The sequence below is a fragment of the Lepus europaeus genome, chromosome 2 (assembly GCF_033115175.1).
Source record: "Lepus europaeus isolate LE1 chromosome 2, mLepTim1.pri, whole genome shotgun sequence".
Classification (NCBI taxonomy): Eukaryota; Metazoa; Chordata; class Mammalia; order Lagomorpha; family Leporidae; genus Lepus; species Lepus europaeus.
This window is the reverse complement of record NC_084828.1, coordinates 39,273,620-39,289,514: the sequence shown is the minus strand read 5'-3', so window position 1 is coordinate 39,289,514 and position 15,895 is coordinate 39,273,620. Positions and strand designations below refer to the sequence as shown.

The 15,895-nt window shown below is 35.9% G+C and overlaps 1 protein-coding gene across 1 annotated transcript in view; it reads left to right on the top strand.

Moving 5' to 3' along the window:
- Positions 1–15,895, top strand: part of GBE1 (1,4-alpha-glucan branching enzyme 1) — a 308,114-nt gene that overhangs the window by 59,357 nt on the left and 232,862 nt on the right. Inside the window, exon 2 of the mRNA XM_062206685.1 lies at positions 5,340–5,509. Within this exon, the coding sequence (XP_062062669.1) occupies positions 5,340–5,509 (170 nt within the window). The remainder of the gene's footprint in view (positions 1–5,339; positions 5,510–15,895) is intronic.

Here is a 15,895-nt window from a genome sequence, read left to right as displayed (position 1 = left end):
AAAATCAATGTAGAGATTAAATCTGATATTTGCATCAGTTCTTTGTATCTGTGTAAAATGCTTCTTCCTATGCTAACTTCATTTTATGTTCTTGGTTACTAAAATTCGACCTACTTTTAAAATATTTTATAAATTCATAGCAAAAATATTAGGAGAGACAACTGTAGTTGGAAAAGGCACAGGCATGATGAGCTTGCTATATCCTCAGGCATTTTCTTTTTTGAGCCACAGTGATTTCAAAGTGGAATGTACATTTCTGTATCAGAAGCTATAGGGCTGACCTTGAGGGAAGTCAAGATATTTAGTTAAAGCAATATAATGCTATAATCCTGTTTCTGTTGAAATTTACCAAATGAGGCATTTGAACATATCTTAGGAAACTCCTTAAGAATGATTATTTTTAAAAACTTAAATATAAAAATATAATTTAAAATTTTTATAACCACATTAACAATAAAACTATTTCCACATTTTTGTGGGAGAGATAGAGAGAGAGGAAGATATCTTCCTTCCACTGGTTCACTCCCCAGATGGCAGCACCCGCCACTACTGAGCCAGGCTGAAGCCAGGAGCCAAAAATTTTGCACCAGGTCTCCCATGGGGGTGACAGGGGCTGTCTTCTGCTGCTTTTCCCAGGCCATTAACAGAGTTGGATTGGAAAGTGGAGCAGCTGGAACTGGAACCTGTGCCTATATGGGAAGCCAGTGGTGTTTTTACCTGCTAGGCCACAATGCTGGCCCTCATAGGTACAATTCTAAGATAACCTTATTTCCTTCCCTTTCCTTCTCCCTACCTCAATGCTGTTCCTTCCTTCCTGATTTTTTTCTTTAATTTTTGGAATATAATTTTAATCCACTCTGTAATCACAGGTTGAGTGTACCACTAACGATAATATTCAACAAGTAAAAAGTAGAAAGACCACAGTTCCACCAGAGTATAAACAAAAGCTAAAAACAACAATCAAATCACAAGATGTCTATTTCATTCCTGTGCATTTTTTTGTATTCTGTATTAACTTCCACATTTTTTGAGCTTCCAGAGTTTACATTAAAATCAGTCACTGTATTATGCTGTGCATGTATTTTTGCCTTTAATCCAAGTATTTTTTGTTGATTATATCATATTTTTAATTTTTTTTGCATGTTGTTACGCCATGTAATATGCATTAGAATTTCCATATACTAAGCAGGAGAGTTTGCGTCTGGTATCTCATAAGACTTGGTGGTCTAGTTTGTCCATTTGAGTATTTTAAAGTATTTTAAGAACTTTGCCAATGTTTAAATTGGAATTCATAGACAAATCTGGAATTTTTTCTGTTCTTGAATAATTACTTGATTGTACAAAACACCCTTGATAATAATGAGCTGAACTATTAAACAGAGGCTATTGCTTTTAGCTGGGGCCTGTACTCTCCATATCAACAGTTTCTATTTTTGTGCATTGTTTTCCATATTCTAAATTCAGCCTCATTGGTCACTATTTTATGATCAGGTTAGCTCATGAAATGGGGTCAGATTCTCACAGTTATTGTATCTGACTGTTTCCTAGAAGTAGTTAATTTATGTCTCTTGAAATAAGGATTTTGTGTGAGACTGGGATTATTTTGGCTTGAGTCTTAGAGACCAACTAGGGAAGCCTAATGGTGACTGACTGCAAGTGCTTTGCTTTCCAAAGCATGCTATCATTGTAGTCCTTTGCATTTGGTACATAGAAATAAATGGCTTTTTCCCCCATTTTTAACGATTAATAATTAGAGACTTTTAAGTAGCAGGGCGAGTGAACATCTTTACTGTTTTAGGGCAGGGCAGGGAAGATTTTCTTGCTCTCCGTCATAATATGGTTCATAGGTACCATAATCCTCTGGGTATCAGGAGACATCATCCTGAGTCTGTACGCTTAAAATGCTATTTTTTTTTTTTTGAACATGATAAGCAGGAAGTAACAAGTAGCCTGGACAGCAGCAAAGGACTGATACGTTCCAGATGGTAGACGATAAACTCTGGCAGTCCTGCAAGCCTTAACTCAATACAGTGTTCAAATACTAGCCTAATACTCTTGAGTCTATAGGGTTCTCTTTTAAATAATTGGTGTTAGCACCACGCTTTAACCAACTGAATAATTGGTGTTTAAAGAAAGTAAAACGAAGAATTCCAGAGTGATTGTAAAAGAGGATATTCAGTTTGAACAGCTTACATATGGTTACATATGAGCACATTTTGATTTAATATCATTTTTCCTAATGGATCTTGTGCAATTTATTGTTTGCATTTTCTGAAGTTTATTCAACCAGTTTCCCATTGTTGAATAGGTAGACAGTATATTTCCATGACATGATATTACAAGTAACACCATATTATTATTATACACATAGGTGTCTTTGACTCCTTATATTACATATCAAAAGGGCTCGCTCCTTCCTTCCTTCCTTCCTTCCTTCTTTCCTCTTTCCTTCCTTCCCTCCTCCTCCTTCTCTCTCTCTATTTATTTATTTGAAAGGCAGAGTGACAGAGAGAGAGGGAGCGAGTGAGCGAGCGAGAGCTCTTCCATCTACTAGTTCACTCCCCAAATGGCTGCAACAGTCAGGGCTGTGCCAGGCTGAAGCCAGGATCCAGGAGCTTCTTCCAGGTCTCCCACGTGGATGTAGAGGCCTAAGCACTTGGGCCATCTTCCTCTGGTTTCCCCAGGCACAGTAGCAGGGAGCTTGATCAGAAGTGGAGCAGTTGGGTTTTGAGCCGGTGCCCAAATGGGATGCTGGTATCGAAGGCAGCAGCTTTACCTGCTATGCTACAATGCTGGCCCCCAGATCTGTATCTTATTTATTTTTATTCTTTGGAGTCACCAGTTTTCTATGTTAGTATTTTTTTTTTCTGTTTTTAATTTCTTTTAGCTTTTTTTTTTAGTTTTTTAGATTTTGTTAGTTTTTTAATGATTTATTTTCTATAGTTATTTCAATTTGCAATTATTTAGTACTTGGCATATATATGTTTTTGTTTTTTGCGATTCTAATTTATTCATTATTTTCTAGTGATATATTTTCCTCCTTTGTTTGTTTCCCTAGGTCTATAGTCCTAGTTTACTTCACATTCTGTTGTTTTCTTATTTTATTGAATTTATTTTACATTAAGTCTCTATATGGTGTGAAGCATTTGTAGAGTGGTTCTTTTTCGGTTTAGTCAATTTGGAGTGTTCTTCTTTAGTCAACATCTCAAATTTGTGTATTCCCTCTACATCCTCTACCTGGAATCATGTCCTCTTCCTGGGAATTTTGTTGCTAGCCTTCCGGGTATGGAGAAGTGCAGAGGTTTAATGACATTGCTTAATTCGTTGTGTAATTCTGGAAATTTCACTTCTGACAGAGAGCTCCTGCCATATAGTTTACTTCTCCGGTTTTCTAAATTTCTTCTTAGTTTGCTTCTCCACACATTGAAGGGGTGTTAATGAAAATGCATAGTATTTGGTGTATAGTACTGAATTCCAGTGTAGAGGATAAGGAGCTGTTTTTGGCCCTGCTGGAGAATCTCCAGTTTCTTTTTATGGTCACCAGCTTTTGTAGTTTGACATGCTGTATGCTCTTGGGATGCTTACTTGCTTTAGTGCAGGACTGAGAGAATTTACAGCTTTTAGGCAAAATCTGGCCCATCACCATAGCTCACAGTCTAAACCTCACCCCTGGCCACAGCTCCAGGCAAATTTGACCCACCGGTACAGTCTCCAGGCCAAATCTGGCCACCTACAAGTATTATTGGAACACAGTCACCCCTAAGTCACTAACATATTGCCTGTGGCCTCTCTCATGCTTCAGACACACTTGAGTAGGCGTAATGGAAATCCTAAAGCTGGTAAACCTAAAACACTGCTCCTTTTCAACAATGGCTAGCCAGTCCCTACTGTAGATAATAAATGTCTTGCTGGAGTTTCACTATTTTAATTCTCTCTCTCTCTTTTTTTTTTTTTAGGAGCTAGAGAACAGAGATGCAGAAATTCTCTTTATATTATCTTGACATGTACATTTTTTTCTAATTCTTTTTTTTTAACTTTTACTTAATGAATATAATTTCCAAAGTACAGCTTATGGATTACAATGGCTTCCCCCACCTCCCATAACTTCCCTCCCATCCCCTGCTCTCTCTCCCCTTCCTTTCACATCAAGATTCATTTTCAATTCTCTTTATATACAGAAGATCAATTTAGTATATATTAAGTAAAGATTTCATCAGTTTGCACCCACACAGAAACACAAAGTGCAAAATACTGTTTGAGTGCTAGTTATAGCATTAAATCACAATGTACAGCACATTAAGCACAGAGATCCTACATGAGGAGTAAGTGCACAGTGACTCCTGTTGTTGACTTAACAGATTGACACTCTTGTTTATGGCATCAGTAATCACCCTAGGCTCTTGTCATGAGTTGCCAAGGCTATGGAAGCCTCTTGAATTCGCCGACTCTGATCATATTTAGACAAGGTCGTAGTCAAAGTGGAAGTGGAAGTTCTCTCCTCCCTTTAGAGAAAGGTACCTCTTTCTTTGATGACCTGTTCTTTCCCCTGGGATCTCACTCACAGAGATCTTTCATTTAGGTTTTTTTGTTTGTTTGTTTGTTTTTCCAGAGTGTCTTGGCTTTCCATGCCTGAAATACTCTCATGGGCTCCTCAGCCATATCTGAATGCCTTAACGGCTGATTCTGAGGCCAGAGTGCTGTTTAGGACATCCGCTATTCTATGAGTCTGCTCTGTATCCCGCTTCCCATGTTGGATCGTTCTCTCCCTTTTTTATTCTATCAGTTAGTATTTTCAGGCACTAGTCTTGTTTATGTGATCCCTTTGACTCTTAGTCCTATCATTATGATCAATTGTGAACAGCAATTGATCACTTGGACTAGTGAGATAGCATTGGTACATGCCACCTTGATGGGATTGAATTGGAATCCCCTGGTATGTTTCTAACTCTACCATTGGGGCAAGTCAGCTTGAGCATGTCCTAAACTGTACGTCTCCTCCCTCTCTTATTCCCACTCTTATATTTATATTTAACAGGGATCACTTTTCAGTTAAGTTTCAACATTTAAGAATAATTGGGTATTAATTACAAAATTCATGGAGTAACAAACATTTTCTCTCTTATAACAAAATGTTTGAAATTTCAAAATTATTAGTGGGGTTAATTTTTTCTTACATAAGAATGATTATATCTTGACATGTTACTAGAATCAGTAAATGAAATTTTTCATTTCTCTTTAATGATTTTTTAAAATCTTTTTTTCTCAATGAGACTAAAGCAATTATATCTTTTGATAATTATTTGCTTTTCTAACTTATTTTCTTTTACCCTTTTTTAAAGGTATAAGAAATTCAGAGAGATATTGCACAACATTGGTGAGAACGAAGGTGGTATTGATAAGTTTTCCAGAGGCTATGAAACATTTGGCATCCACAGATGTGCTGATGGTGGTTTATACTGCAAAGAATGGGCACCTGGAGCAGAAGGAGTTTTCCTTACTGGAGACTTTAGTAAGTATTTTGAAAGCACTGCGGCATCAGCAGCAATATATATATACATACATATATATATGTGTGTGTATATATATATATATATATATACATGAAGGATACATACACTTGTTATAGTTCATGTATTTAACTAGCTGAACATTGATGATTACTAAGAAATATCAGACCTTTGAGATGGTTTCGTAGATTTTGTTAAGTCCTGACCTTCATTTAAACAGCTGTTTTGTGCTACAATATTATATGTGTTCCTGAAAAACTTTATATTCTGAAAAATCTTAAAACAAAAACAATAGAGTTTATGAGAAAAATAGGAAGGCTACTCCAAATGTATTCAACTTTGCTACCATGTTCTGACAAAATCAGTAGTAATGTGGGTAAAAATATTAGTATAGTTAAAGCTCCACTAGTATTTGCCCCTGGCTGACTGGTGTCCTAATCCTTGAATTTTCATACGCTTTTCTTGAGTCTTCAATAAAATTAGATATTTAATCTAGAGAATAACCTTTATCACTCAGTTTTTTTTTTTATTAATTTCCTTTTTTTGTAAAAGACAGTGGGAAATACCTTTTTGGTTTTATCATCTGGCATGTTAACTCTACCAGATGGAGTTATCACAATGGAAATCATGACGGTTCAGGGAGTCAAGCCTTAGCTTATAGTATAGTGGGAGGAAAGAGCTGTATGTAAATGAATACAATACAATCTGCCAAATTTTGTCCTAGAAGGGTAAATTACTATTAACAGTGACTAGGAAGAAGGCTGTTTTGAATGTGGAATAAGTGGAAGGCCTTGGTAAAATGTTCTTCATTACAAAGGAAAAGAAAATCAAAATAACGATCAAAATCCCTTAAAACAGTGGAAGAGTGTAATATTTAAAATTTAATTTTACCAGTCTCAGAAGTCTACATATGTGACATTGGGTACAGCAAAACTATAAGGACAGAAAATTAATCATTGCTATCAGGGTTTGGGGCAGTAGTTGAAGGCTGGTTACAAAGAGGTAAGAAGAAACATTCTGGGATGGTGAAAATATCTTACATCCTGATTGTGTTCATTTCCTGAGTATATGTTTACAACATTTATAAAACTGTACCCATAAAAAGTGAGAATTTTACTGCATGTAAATTATGCTTCAAATAGCCTGACCTAACAATAGTTCTTGTTTTACATGTATTGTTTAGTGCAGCTTTGTCCAATAGAAATAAAATACAAGTCACTGCTGTAATTCAAAATTTTAGTAGCAATATTAAAATGAAAGATTGGTTGAATTAATTTTAATAATATATTTTATTTATCCCTATATATTATGTTAGCATATAATCAATATAAAATTAAGTGATGTAGATTCATTGTTTTGAAATCTGGTTATAGGAAGTCTCAGTTCAGATGGTAATCTTTCATTGGAAATGCTTGAACTATATTTAAATTTAATAAAGTTTTTATTTTTAAATAGGTTAAAATACTCAGGTTTTTCCAAATATAATTAAAAGTTTTCTAGTCAGTAAATCAAATAATATTTCAAAACATTAAATTTAACAAATTTAATCAAATACAAAATTTTTTTCTTTCGTACTAACCTCATTTTGAGTGCTTGATAGTTATATGTAGCTACTGGATCCAGCATTGTAAATTGCAGGTCAGAGAACTTAAAGTGATTATGACAGTTGCTTGCACTTCTGGACACTTATTAGAAAACATCATGGGCAGTTATGGGAAAGACCATGAGACCTGAAGATGCAGATTACCTCGGCCTGGTTAGAATTATGAAATACAGTTTGAGAATAGGAGTTGTCTCTCTTAAATTATTGCTGTTAATAATGTTTTATTATACACAGACATAGTTATTTCCCCATCTTCTCTTAGTGGCTACATTGACTACTAGTTTTTTTGTTGTTGTTGTTACTAGATCTCAGTCTATAATCAAGGTGCATCTTGACATTCTGTTTTATTGAATCTTTCTGTTTTTATTCTTAGGATTGAGGATAGTCATTGAAAGTATTCAAATTACAATTTTATATAAAGGTATAATACTATGATAATAACTTCAATTAAAATTTGATACTTTTTGATCCCATCTTCCCCATATGTGTGTGACAGTTTTTATAAATACAAAAATGGAAGATATATCTGAAAACTAGGTTTTTTAACTATCAAGTTGACTACAACTGATTTATTTAAAGTTGTGCCACATGTGTATTAGGAGAATTACATTTGAAAATTTTAAGTACTGTACTTGCTTTCAATGCTTACATATTAAAAATAGAGCAATTAAAAATCTTTTCTAAGTAGAAAATTAAAATTACCCCTTCCTTATTTTAATGTAAAAATACCTTCTGTAAACTATTTTTCAAAATATAAGTTGATTTTTGAAATCTCATCCTTGGTGAAATTGCTTAATTTTAAGTTTCTCCATATCCTTGAAATAGCATCCCATGAATGATTTTCAGTCAGATATTTATTTAGTGCCTTAGGGCATAAAGAACATCAACTTTAGCCTTTATTTTTACTTGAGAGAGATAGAAGATAAAGATAAATGTGGTCATGATAGAAAATCCTTAAGAACAGACAATATGTTGGAAAAATTTAAATGTCTAATCTGTTTTCTTATCTAGATGAAGTGATATCATCTTTCTCCTGAAAACCTTAGGAGTCTCAGGATTTTATTTTTCTTTGACATGATCTCAACTTTTTTTTTTTTTCCCGCTGAATACGTGTGAGTTAGAAAAATAAACTTTAAAAGTGAGAATGGAGCAACAATTTTGGGTCAATGATGCATTTCAAAGATTTATTTTTTAAAATAGCACTGGAGCTGATGTTGTAATGCTGCGGGTTAAGCTGCTGCTTCTGATGTTGGCATCCCTTATTGGAGGGCCAGTTTGGATCCCAGCTGTTTTGCTTCCAATCCAGCTTCCTGCTAATGCATCTGGGAAGGCAACAGAGGATGTCCTAAGTACCTGGGCCTCTGCCCCTCATGAGGGAGACTCCGGTGGGGTTCCTGGGACCTGCCTTCAACCTGTCTCAACCCTGAGTGTTGGGCCATTTGAGTAGTGTCCTAGTGGATGGAAGATCTCTCTGATCACTCTCCCTATCCCCCAGCCAGCCTTTAATAAATAAATAAAAGTTATACATGGTTATTAAATCAGTATGGCTGTAGAGAACTTAAAAATTCGGTGATGATGACAAACTAGCTGAAAATCTAGCCCTAAATAACTGAACTAATCATATTTTTCTGTTTGTTTAAAGAACTAAAGATTTTTATATTTTACTTGTCTCTTATTTACATAAAATGCATTTTTCTAAGAATAATTGAGCAAGAAAATGTTATTTTTATTTATTAAGGTTTTTCTTAGCATCAAAATGGTTAGAGAATTTTATTGTAAATCTTCTATTATTTTAATTTGTACTAAACTGAAAGGGAAAGAAAAAGCATGTTCATTAAGTAAAATGCAGTGGATTTTTTATTTGAAAATTTCAGATAAAGATTAATTAAAATATTGTTCTAGATGATTTTGCTAGTGATATTAAACTGTTTTTAAAAGTGAATGTGCATTTTACCTCATATCTGCCAGTTGATGAGTTGAAATAGCAATCAACTTTATGATTCAATTAAACTCTGTAAGACTGATTTTTTTTTTATTTTTATTTGTTTGAAAAGCAGACAGGGATCACCTATCCACTGGATCACTCCACAAATGCCCAAAATGTCTAGGGCTTGGCCAGGCTGAGGCTGGGGGAACAGTGCATGGGTGGCAGGAACCCAGCTACTTGGACCACCATCACTTCCATCTGGGGTTTGCATTGGCAGGAAGCTGGAGTTTGGAGCTGCCGCCAGGAATTGAACCCAAGTCCTTCAGAGTTGTATTCATTCATCCTAACTTTGCACCTTGACTTTTAGAGTAAATCTTCACCCCAACACTGATTATTTTTAGTAATTGTGCTTGTTGCTTTGTCATCTAATATGACAATAAGCTTAACCTGCTTGAATATTTTTTTAAAGATTTATTTATTTATTTGAAAGTCAGAGTTACACAGAGAGAGAAGGAGAGACAGAGAGAAGGAGGTCTTCCATCCACTGGCCCACTCCCCAATTGGCCACAATGGCCAGAGCTGCCCCTATCCGAAGCCAGGAGCCAGGAGCTTCCTCCAGGTCTCCCATGAGGGTGCGTCGGCCCGAGGACTTGGGCCATCTTCAGCTGCTTTCCCAAGCCTCAGCAGAGAGCTGGAGAAGAAGTAGAGAAGCTGGGTCTTGAACTGGCACCCATATGGGGTGCTGGCACTGCAGGCAGTGGTTTTACCTGCTATGCCACAGTGCAGGCCCCCACCTATGCTTGAATTATCACCCAAAGAAACCATTGCTTTTTTACCTATTTATGGAGATTTTAAAGGTCAGATAATATTGATTTTTATTTTGATCATGGAAATATGTTTGTAGTTTAACAATTTTGCTGTTATACCCACTTCTTCACTCTAACCCCTGAAGATAATATAAAACAAACCATAAACATCTAGCCTCAAAAATCTTATTTCTTCTAATGGACAGCATGATTATTACTTCTTTTTACATGAAACAGAATTTTTTTTTCATTATATCTTAACTAAGTGATTAGCCATTTATTTGGGATAAACTTTCAGAAGAAATTAAAATTCAGTAGCTAAATTCTGTTTTACAGAAAATTATACCAGTAATAAAAATATGTTAGCCTATTATTGTGATTTCTTTTTCCTTTTCTAATCAATTTAGAAATTGACTACACCCATATTTGTTTTTCTCAGGGCTTCCTCATAATACTGCTGATAAAATTTTGTTGTAGTGTATTTTAAATTTTTTTGCCAATTCATCTCAGTTTTGCTTTGAGTAATCAAATATAAATGACTTTAATAAAGAAATTGCCATGAAATTGGTGTGTAAAATAAAAAAAAAAAGGATGGGAATTAGAGTTAGCCAAGAGAGTTGAATTTGTTTTTGTTTTTTAATGATATATTTTATTTATTTGAAAGAGTTACAGAGAGAGAGATCTTCCATCCACTGGTTCACTCCCCAAGTGGCCACAATGGCTGGAGCTGAGCTGATCTGAAGCCAGGAGCCAGGAGCTTCTAGGTCTCCCACATGTGTGCAGGGGCTCAAAGCCCTGGGCCATCTTCTGCTGCATAATTTATTAGGCACATTAGCAGGGAGCTGGATTGTAAGTGGAGCAGCCAGTACTCCAACCAGCACCCATATGGTATGCTAGCACTGCAGGCTAGGGCTTTAACCCAATGTGCCACAGTGCCTGTCCCCAAGCATTGAATTTTTAAAATACAGTTCTTCATCTGGCTTTGTTTAGATAATGGTTAGATAGAATCTTGATCTTAACTTCCTAACTGGGTTTCTCTGAGCACTAACCAGATTGTGAACATGAACAATTTTATGCCTAATTTTGTGCTACAGAAATGTTAATTGGCAAAATTGAAAAAAAAAAACATACTCTGATTTGCAAAATCTTTTTCTCTTATTAAAAATTATTGGATCCTGTGTTGTGGTGTAGTGGGTTAGCCACCATCTGCGGTGCCAGCATCGGATATGGGCAACAGTTTGAGTGCTAGCTACTACACTTTCAATCCAGTTTCCTGCTAATGTGCCTGGGAAACAGTGGAAGGTGGCCCAAGTGTTTGGGCACCTGCACCCAAGTGGGAGACTTGGAAGAAGTTCCTGGCTCCTGGCTTCGGCCTGACGCAGCTGTTATGGCCATTTGGGGAGTGAACCAGTAGATGGAAGACCTTTCTCTATCTGTCTCTCCTCTTTCTCTGTAACTCCACCTTTCAAATAAATAAAATAAATCTTAAAAATGTTATTAATTTTCAGAGGCAATTAAGCATTACAAAAGGAAAATAACTTAGTGTGTTTTGCCCAAACTGAGGCAGTTTGCTATTGTCATCTCTATTTTTAAAAACTACTCAGAAAACAACTTCACTTTAAATCTAGCACATATATTTTTCTTTATTTGAGAGAAAACAAAACAATCATTTCTTTTTCTTTCAGTCATTTATAAACAACTAGGTTTTTAAACAGCCAGCAGCTGCTACAGTTATCCGGAGGAGCGAGTATATGTAATGACATTCATCTGGGTTGGGATAGCACTGCCTGAAAAGTATTTCTGGGCAAACCATAAACCCCTTTAAAGATTTGAGATGAATTTCTAAAACTTTGAATCATTGGCAATCTAGCAAAGACTCATTCTTTAAAATATTAAAAGTGATTTGAAATATACTAAGACTTTGGTACTAAATCCTGTTTATGGCAGGTTGCTAAATAACTGAAGAGAGATAGCTGCCTTCAAGATAATAAGAAATGAAGTAAACTGCATATGTCAGTATAAAATTATTGGACTCCTATTTGCTGTAACTGAAAGATTTTATTTAAAATTACTAAGTCTCAGGGCCAGTGCTGTGGCATAGCAGGTAAAGCGGCCACCTGCAGTGCCGGCATCCCATGTGGGCCCTGATTCGAGACCAGGCTGCTCCACTTCCAATCCAGCTCTCTGCTATGGCCTGGGAAAGCAGTGGAAGATGACCCAAGTCCTTGGGCTCCTGTAGCTGCTTGAGAGACCCTGAGGGAGCTCTTGGCTCCTAACTTCAGATCAGCCTGGTTCTGGCCATTGCAGCCATTTGGGGAGTGAAACAGCTAATGGAAGATCTCTCTCTCTCTCTCCCTCTCTCTGTATCTCTGCCTTTCAATTAAATAAATGAATCTTAAAAAAAATTAAAATCACTAAGTCTGGAAGCCGGTAGCTTTCAAATAACATAAATGTCTACCATTGGTATACTGAAAAAAAGAATAAAACCTTAACTTTTATGAATATAGAAAAAAGGAAACAGCATACTTTTTTCCTAATGTGGAGAAGATATGATGGTGAATTTTACCAGTTTTCTGAGCCAAAATTATAATTTTTTTCCAGTTATGTTATTGCCAAGAAATTTTCAGGTCACAAAAGCCCTATTATCTTAATCCTATGTGCTTTGAAACAGTGATACTTGAAGTGTGTTCTGTGGATCCCATTTTGTGAACTAATTCATTTGCAAGGAAATTGTCAGAAATTGGGAGTAAACATTTAGAAACGTTAATGATTTGACAAAGTAATTTTATATCTTTTGAATTTAATAAAGATGATATAAAGATTGTGAATGTTGGAAGTTTTTTCTTTAGATTTTTGACTAAATTTTTAAGGCTGATGTTGAATATTGTTCTATGATTTGAAGTTTTGTCAAAAGGTAACTGGTCTATCATGATGGACTGGGTAGTCTGAGAAGCACTCATCTGAAAATTAGTGATCCTTATGGGTTTGGAAGTCCTTTGTGGTTGGAAGACATGGTTCTGTTATCAACTCCCATCCTTTCTATTCCCGTCCTTCAACTCATCTATGGAGGCTGTACCCATCAGCTTTCACTATGGAATGGCAGGTTACAAACAGCTCCCACATTTTTATGGCTTACAACAGTCTTTCTGCCTTATGTCAAATGCAGTTCTCAGCTGTGGCCCAGCCCTGTGTGTCAGATCCTTTCCACAATCCAGGATTACTGAGCAGCCCCTATGTGGGGCATGCAAAAAGCAGTGAGCAAACCTGTGATGATTCTGAATGCTTCAGATTAAAAGTGGCAAACCTGATTTGCAATTCTGTTTCATTAACCAAGTAATATGGCCAAGCCTTATGTCATTGAGGCATGGAAGTAGAATCTTCTTTAATAGAGGCTCATGAAAAAATGTGAATAATATATATATATATATATATATATATATATAGGAACACAAGTATAAATAGCATACCTTTATAATATAAAGTGTAAACTTTCTAGATTTTTTAAATATTCTAGATAACTTACGGTCTTTTGTGGAAGTAAGAGGTAGGGAAAAGGTTGATTAGATATGATAGTGCTCCTGATTTAAATTGTTGAAGTTTCTTAGCATTTCTACTGACCTCTGGATTCAAATGGAACTTCAAATGCCTGACTTATCAAGGTTACATTTTCAACTCGCTGTGGATCCTCTGCTTTTCTGTTATGTGACTTTCCTTCCCTTTGGCTTATTGGAGATTGTGATGTGTCCAGAAATCAAGTTTCTGGAGGTGGCCTGGGAACTGTTGATATTGTCTGTTGTGGCAAAGGCATGGCAAACAAAGGGGCTGAGGCAGAAGGCCTGTTAAGGCTGTTAACCAAACCAATCCCCATGCTGAGAAATGGCTTCTGTGGCTCTAAGTTAATCATTAGGAAATAGGTGGCTTCTAACCTGCAGTTGATTCCTTCATTCTTTTCGTCTGTTTTAATTGATGGGTTGTTTGCTTTCGTTAGAGTAGGTGTACAATGAAGATTTACTTAACTGATCTCTGTTTAGTAGATTTACTGAATTTACTTCTGTGTGAAAGATTTCACCCATAAATCATAGTGACTGATTCCCATAGAGTGCTGAGCACCAGGAATAGACTACCATCTATACACGTATACAGTTCTGCTTCTACCAGTTACACTGTGTGTTTGTTGTGAGCCAGTTTTTTGTTTAATGTTTATTTTTCATCTACTTGAAAGGCAGAGATAGAGATGACTCACATCTGTTGGTTCACTTGAGCCATCATCTGCTGCCTCCCAAGAGGTATTACCAGGAAGCTAGAATGTAAGCAGAGCAGCCAGGACTGGAACTGGCACTCTGATCTGAAATGTGGGTGTCCCAAGTGGTGGTCTAACCACTATGGCACAACCCCAACCTGTGAAGCAGTTATTTTCCTCTAAGCTCATGCAGGTTAATTCTTTTCATTATGATTCTGTAACATTTTCGATATTAGATAAAGTGGTGAACTATGAGTGTGACAGGAAAGGAAATAGCCGAGTATTGGGACAATCTTAACAAAGAAAAGTTTGAAAAAAATATTTTGAATTAACTGTGCTTGTGAACAGAGTAAAAAGATATAAACACTTAATTTTATATAGAGATCATTTCCCTTGAAGCTTTTTTCAACGTTTTAATTCAAAGAGATTTGGAAGTTATAAATATTGCATTGTATGCGTAGATTCATGTAGCAATGATGATTCAAAATTCTTACAGGATGCTGGCACTGCGGCTTGGCAGTTAACCCCACCACCTGTGATACTGGTATCCCATATAGGCTCCAATTCTAGTCCTAGCTTCTCCACTTCTGATTCAGATCCCTTCTTAATGGCCTGGGAAAAGCAGCGGAAGAGGGCCCAAATGTGTGGGCCCCCACACCCACATGGGACCATCACATGAGACTCTTGTCTCTTGGCTTTAGCCTGACCTAGTGATGGTCATTGTAGCCATCTGGGGAGTAAACCAGCAGATAGAAGACCTCTCTCTTTGTATCTTTCTCTCGCTGTGTAACTCTGACATTCAGGATACATAAGGAAATCTTAAAAAAAAATTCTTATCAGAAGACCCCAATTCAAAGACAGAGTTTTGGTTTTGCATCAGAAGACAAATCAAATATATTTATTTATATTTGTGTTTTAAGTTAAAACAAAGGACTTACTCTGTGTATGTGTGTGCTCATGTGTTTGTGTATTTTAACTTTCTCCGTATAACCAATATTTTCAAATGTATACCAACTTTGGGCTTCAATTTGCTGGATCAGAAAAATTAGTTTTGATGCTTAGTGGGATTATTTTTAAAGGGAAGTCTCCTTACCTTCTGAATTTTAGGAGATTTTTGTTGGAGGCTATAATGCTAGAAGGTAGATTTTTGAACTGTGTGATATAAATAGTAATTTTCTAACCTCAGATTGCCCCTTCATAAATATCCTGTTAAAATTTTATGTGGTATAGTAAAAACAAGGCTTATTTGGTTTCAGTCTTGCTGATTTCAGTTGTAGTTAATTTCTATAAAATTAATTTGTTTATCATTTAACAGTTATCTTTTGAAATTTTAATTTATCCATTGAGATGACTTTATTAAGCTCAGTGCTTATTTATACAAAGGTATGCTATTTGTACTATTCTCTTACCAAGTTAGATATCTTATTAGAGAAGTGATGCTGTATTTTATAAGTTACATTTAGTCTCAAGTGTAGCACATTACAATATATATCAACATTTTCCATGTCTTGATCACATGAAACTCTTCATTTTAAGTTCGAATTGCATTATTCTAAGAAGCTGTCACTTACGATAGACGTTTAAGGCAACTCCAATTTAATTTGTTGATATTTTACTTCTTATTCCACAGATAGCATATCTGATCATCATTTTTCATTGTGAAGAGGTTTTCAGAAATGTGGCAAATCTGTCAAAGATATACAACATTGTTTTGCCCATCCAGGCAGTTGTCCCAAGCAGGTCAATAGGGGTTTACTGATAAGTCTTGAAGCCTTGTTGAGTGTTATAATCAGGCATTGGATCTGTAGCTCT